Here is a 5,529-nt window from a genome sequence, read left to right as displayed (position 1 = left end):
GAGAGAAGTAGTAGAGCGGTATACTGCTTAGAATGGATTTGATGAGTGTGAGTCGGCCACCAAACGAGACCGTTTTGGCAGCCCAGTCGGAAAGTCTTTTATCAAACTTTTCAACTATTGGATGCCAAGATGAGGGGTGTGATGTAGGGATGCCAATGGGGAGACCGAGGTATGTGAAAGGAGTGGTACCGGTAGAGCAATTGATATAATTGGCCATTTCATCGGTTTCAGAGGGAGAAGTACCGATTCCGTAAAGTTTACTTTTTCGGAAATTAACTTTAAGACCAGAGATTTTCTCGAAGCATTTAAGGAGTTTGGAAATGTTTTTCGCATTCCTTTTACTCCATTCCCCGAAAAAGATCGTGTCATCAGCATACTGAAGATGAGTGACGGTGATGTTGTCGAACCCAACTTTAAGGCCATGAATCTGACCATTAGCTAATGCCCGTTTCGCGAGGATGTTGAGTCCTTCGGCGACGATGATGAAGAGGAAAGGTGAGATGGGATCGCCTTGGCGTATGCCCCTACCTGGGGAGAATTCCTTAGTTGGGGAGCCATTGACGAGAATGGAAATGGATGAAGAAGAAAGGCATGCACGGATGAGACTAATCCATTTCAAGCCGAAACCCATGTATTGCATGGAGTTGAACAGAAAGTCCCATTCAATACAGTCGAAAGCTTTTTCGAAGTCGACTTTGAAAATTAGACCTTTGCGTTTTTTCCGTTTAAGTTCATCGATAATTTCGTTAGCAATGAGTACGCTGTCTAATATGTTGCGACCTTTGAGGAAGGCTGTTTGTTCAGCCCCGATGACTTTATGTATGACTTTGGCAAGGCGAGTAGAGAGGATTTTGGTAAGAATTTTGTAGTAGCTACCGATTAGACAAATAGGGCGATATTCATTTAGACCGATAGGATTGGGTTTTTTGGGAATGAGGGTGAAAAAAGATGCGTTACAGCCGTTCGAAATTTCAGAATTGGTCCAAAACCATTCTAAAGCTTTAATGAGGTCGTGTTTAACAAGGTCCCAATATTTTTTGAAGAATTTCATATTAAAACCATCAGGGCCGGGAGCCTTGGAGCTATCACAGTTAATGATAGCATCCCAGATTTCCCTTTCGTGTAGTTCGGACTCTAGTAAGACGTTATCTTGAGGGGAGATATATTGAAGGTGAGGAGCATTATCGAATGGACAGTGGTTGTTAAGATTGTTTGGTTTGAAGAGATTTTTGAAGTAGAGGAATGTTTCGTGTTTTATGACATTAGGATCTTCAATCCAATTACCATTAATGGAGATGCCGTGTATGTTGTTTTTGTTTGTTCTCTTTTTAATGAAGTTATGAAAGTATTTCGAATTTTCATCTCCTTCGAGGGCCCATTTAATTCTTGATTTTTGTTTTAACATGTTAGTTTTGGTTTTTTCTTTGTCGATGTGAGAGAGTTTGTCGTTTAACCATTTATTTTTCTCAATTTCGGACAGGGGTCTAGTTTCGGCTAAAGCTTCCCATTCGTTAATGGCATTAAGGTGATCTAGAATTTGAGAGTCGAGGTTATCGAGTTGTGAGCTGTGTTTTTTAAGTTCCATTTTTACATTTTTTAGTTTGTTACGGAATATACAGTCGGGGCGGTTACCGGTCGTAGGGATTGACCAAGCCCGAGCAATAACGGAATCAGCATCTTTGAGATCGAGCCATGTGTTGAAGACACGAATAGGTTTAGGTCCGGAATCAACGAATGTGTTTCTAAGGATAATGGGGCAATGATCAGAGAGGTCACGATCGAGGGTTTTGGAGGAAATGTTAGGCCATAATTTTAGGATTTCATCGGAGATGAGGAATCTATCAAGCTTACTAAATTTCATTCTTTTAATGCAGATTCGGGTGAATTTTTTCCCTCCAAGGGGTAGATCAATCAGGCCGGAGCTGTTAATGAAGTTGTTAAAGTTATTAGCCCATTGTTGATTAAATTCACAATTCATGCGTTCAAAGGTGTTTCTAACCTCATTAAAATCACCGAAGATGATAAACGGGAACGTGAGAGAGTTTACGAGGGAGGTTAATTCGGCCCAAAATCTGAGTTTTTTGGGGGACGAGTGTGGACCGTAAACATTAATTAATACAATCTTCGAGTCATAACCCGCCCATGACCCGCAGATAGCAAGAAAGAATTCTCCTTCAATAGCATAATCAAAGGAAAATATATTACAGTCCCATATCGTAATGATACCTCCTGATGCGCCAATCGAATCTTTTTGGACGAATTTATATTCAGAATTGTTCCAGAATGATTCAATGATGTAATCTTGGGAATGATCACTTTTTGTTTCTTGTAACCCTAAAATTGTAGGTTTTTCTTTAAGACAAATACGCTTGAGCCAACTAATTTTACCCAATTGCCCAATGCCCCGAATATTAAGAGAGATCGTACACATTTATAACAAACATATAAACGAGAAAAAGGATGAGGTGTTACCGAGCATTCCAGCGGATACCGATGCTTTGTCCGAATTCGTTTGTGTCAGTGCTTAAACCATTCGAGGAGCTCGTTGTCGGTTTGTTATTATTATGTCTAGAAGATGTCTCCGAGCCAAGGTTCTGTTTAGATGATTTATCTCCGACAATGGAAGAGGTTTTGCCTTGTTTTGTTAATTGTGAGAATCTTAGTTTTTGGCCACTCCGAGCGAGATGTTTAATGTATAGTATGTTTGATCTTGGGCGGTTTTTTGGGTTCGGTATTGGGGCAACAGGTGGGATGTGACTCACGGGATTGGTTTTGAGGATATCTTCTTTGGAACTCCATTTGAAAGGATGTTCTTTATCTTTCGGGATCAAGGTGGATTTTGTGCGCGCTACCGATTTTGGTTTCTTTTTGGATTTGGCTTTGCGAATGGAAAGTAATTCATCTAGGTTAAAAGGGTCAGAGGAAGTCGAATGGGTATGTGTAGGGGGTGGATCAGGCATTAGGCTAACCGGAGAGATATGGTGGTGTAGATTAGGGGATATAGGTGTACTTGGGTTCGAGTCTGGAATAACAGTTTCTGTAGGGGGAGAAACGTTATTTGTATTCGCATTTGGAGTAACTGGGTTACGGGTTGTGTTATAGATTGGGCCGCGAGGTGAATTGGGCTGGGATGGAGTGTTAATGGGCTCACTTGAGATGTGTGGGCTTGGTATTACATGGTCTCCGATAGGATCAAAATTAGTTTGGGAGTCTGGTGGGATGACATTGGGAGTGGGATCAGGGTGTGTAGGTACAGGAGTAGAATCATTAATATTAGTAGGTATGTCTACGTTGGGGGTAGGACCGTTAGGGGCATTTATGGGGGAGGTTGGAGAATTACTTTGGAAATTGTGAGTTTCCATACGTTTAGAAGAGTGAGATGTTGAACCATTTTCCGAAAAAGAATTACCAGGGTTGTGATCCGAGGTGTTACCGGAGTGGATGTTGACGTGAGTATGTTGCGAGGGATCGTAATGAGGGTTATCGTCAAGAAGATCATCATCATCATCCATGTTTGATTCCTCATCGGAGATATGTTCGTTGATGTCCGAAACATAATCCGAATTGGATTCAAATGGTAAGTCATCCTGATAATTGAACATGGAAAAGTTTTGTACTTCTTTAACATAAACCGAGACATTCTTATTATCATCATGTATAATGACAGCTTGATCATCGATAGGTTTAAAGTTCATGGTCTTAATGATAACCGTACCATTCTAATTCCACATAGTTGGCAATGGAAGATTAGAAAAGGTTCACTTGTCTCATTTTGGCATGATATTTGGGTGGGTGTTTCAAAGTTAAAAGACCAATTTCCGGGTCTTTATCGATTATCCGATAATCGTATGGGAAAGATAAAGGATATGGGTGACTTTAATGAGCTTGGGGTGTTTGAATGGAATCTTAGGTTCACTATAATGTTAGATGCATATGATACCATTCAACTTCAGGTTCTACATTCTTTATTATCTCATATTTTGCTTGATTCTTCTAAAGATGATGTGATTCAATGGGTGCATTCGGTTGATAAAGTATATACGGTGGCGGAAGGTGTTAGAGTTATGTTATCGAATAATTTAGATTCGGAGTTCGATTGGATGAATGTGGTAGGAGTAAACATGTCCCCTCAAAGATTGCTTTTTTTCATTGGTTGGAAATTAGAGGGGGAGTGCCGGTTAAAGAACTTTTAAGTTATAGGCATTGCTTAAGGGATGAGACGGATGATAAATGTGGATGGTGCGGGGACTATGTGGAGTCGATTGATCACTTATTACTTCATTGCTCATGGTCCTTCAAGGTGTGGAGAGCGTTATTTAATTGGTGGAATATTTCTTGGACTATGCCTTCTTCTATTCTCGAATTTTCAAGTGATTGGTGTTACGGGATGGGAATTAAGGTCGGACGATTTTGGAGACTAATAAGTCCGGCTACCATTTGGTCAATTTGGAATGCTAGGAACGAATTGGTTTTTAATGCCTCTTATATTTGTTGGGCGGTTACCGTTAATCGGATTAAAGCTAAAGTTTTTCAATGGTTAGTCAACACGAAGTTATGTGAAGCTCATCAATTTTATGTGTGGAATTCGGCTCCTTACATGCTACTATGATCTTGCTGTGATTTAATATTGGTTAAGGCTGTTTCTACTCTTATTTAAGTGTAAAAATGTAATGTTATTGAGGGTCTCTTTGTTAAGATCCTTTTTTAGTCCTTTTTGTTTGGGCTTTTGCAAGTGGACTAGATTGATTGTAAATTCCAGCTTGTTTATGTTGTTTTTCTTCCAATTTTCACTATTTTGTGAAATTCCTGTTTTTTGCCAAAAAAAAAAAAAAAAAAAAAACTCGGTATTTATGTTTTGAATAAACTATGACATGGAGATAAAAAAAATATATTGAAAATGACATGGAAATATATATTACAATTAATATAAAAATAAAAATGACACATGTCGATTTTTAACTCAATTTCAAAAAATTTCATGATAACTTTTTACGCACTAAATTTAAATCAAACTCATTTATGGGCAAAGAAAAAACTGATATACCCTTAATTGGGAAAAAGTAGCTTTTATGTTACCTTTCTGGGCAATTTACCCTAAATTTTGATTCGTTTCCAACAACATGACTGATCTCACTCGTAGTATCAAACACATCAGAGATGTTTGAAACTTGGTCGAACCACTTCTTATCTTTATTATTTGAAACCTTCTTATTATCACCTTCTTTATTAAGGATAAAAGGTTCACTTGGATTGTCAATAGGAAGGCATCTAGCTCTTATTTTCTCACATGATTTTTTACATTCAAGACCCTGGCAATGATTGAGTGGGCTGTTGATTAATTTAGAAGCAAAAGAAGCTTTGTTGTTAGGATTAGAATGGGTTGTAACAGGCGATTTTGGAGAGAGTTGTTTGGAAGTGGAAGGGTTAAAAGATTTGTTTTGAATAATGGTTGATTTTTGAGAAAGGATAGGATAGTCATTAACATTCAAAGAAAAAGGAATATCTTTAAGATTAGATTGGGCAAATGAA

The 5,529-nt window shown here is 38.5% G+C and overlaps 1 protein-coding gene across 1 annotated transcript; it reads left to right on the top strand.

Annotated features, from left to right (window-relative positions):
• Positions 1 to 3,848: 3,848 nt before the first annotated feature.
• Positions 3,849 to 4,609, top strand: LOC139901381 (uncharacterized). Its single transcript, XM_071884102.1, has 2 exons — positions 3,849 to 4,123; positions 4,165 to 4,609. Exons 1-2 carry the CDS (start codon positions 3,849 to 3,851, stop codon positions 4,607 to 4,609), a joined length of 720 nt encoding a protein of 239 aa, XP_071740203.1.
• The last annotated feature ends 920 nt before the right edge of the window (positions 4,610 to 5,529 follow it).

Source organism: Rutidosis leptorrhynchoides, chromosome 3 (assembly GCF_046630445.1).
Source record: "Rutidosis leptorrhynchoides isolate AG116_Rl617_1_P2 chromosome 3, CSIRO_AGI_Rlap_v1, whole genome shotgun sequence".
Classification (NCBI taxonomy): Eukaryota; Viridiplantae; Streptophyta; class Magnoliopsida; order Asterales; family Asteraceae; genus Rutidosis; species Rutidosis leptorrhynchoides.
Note: the sequence above shows the minus strand (reverse complement) of the source record. Positions and strands in the feature narration are given on the sequence as shown.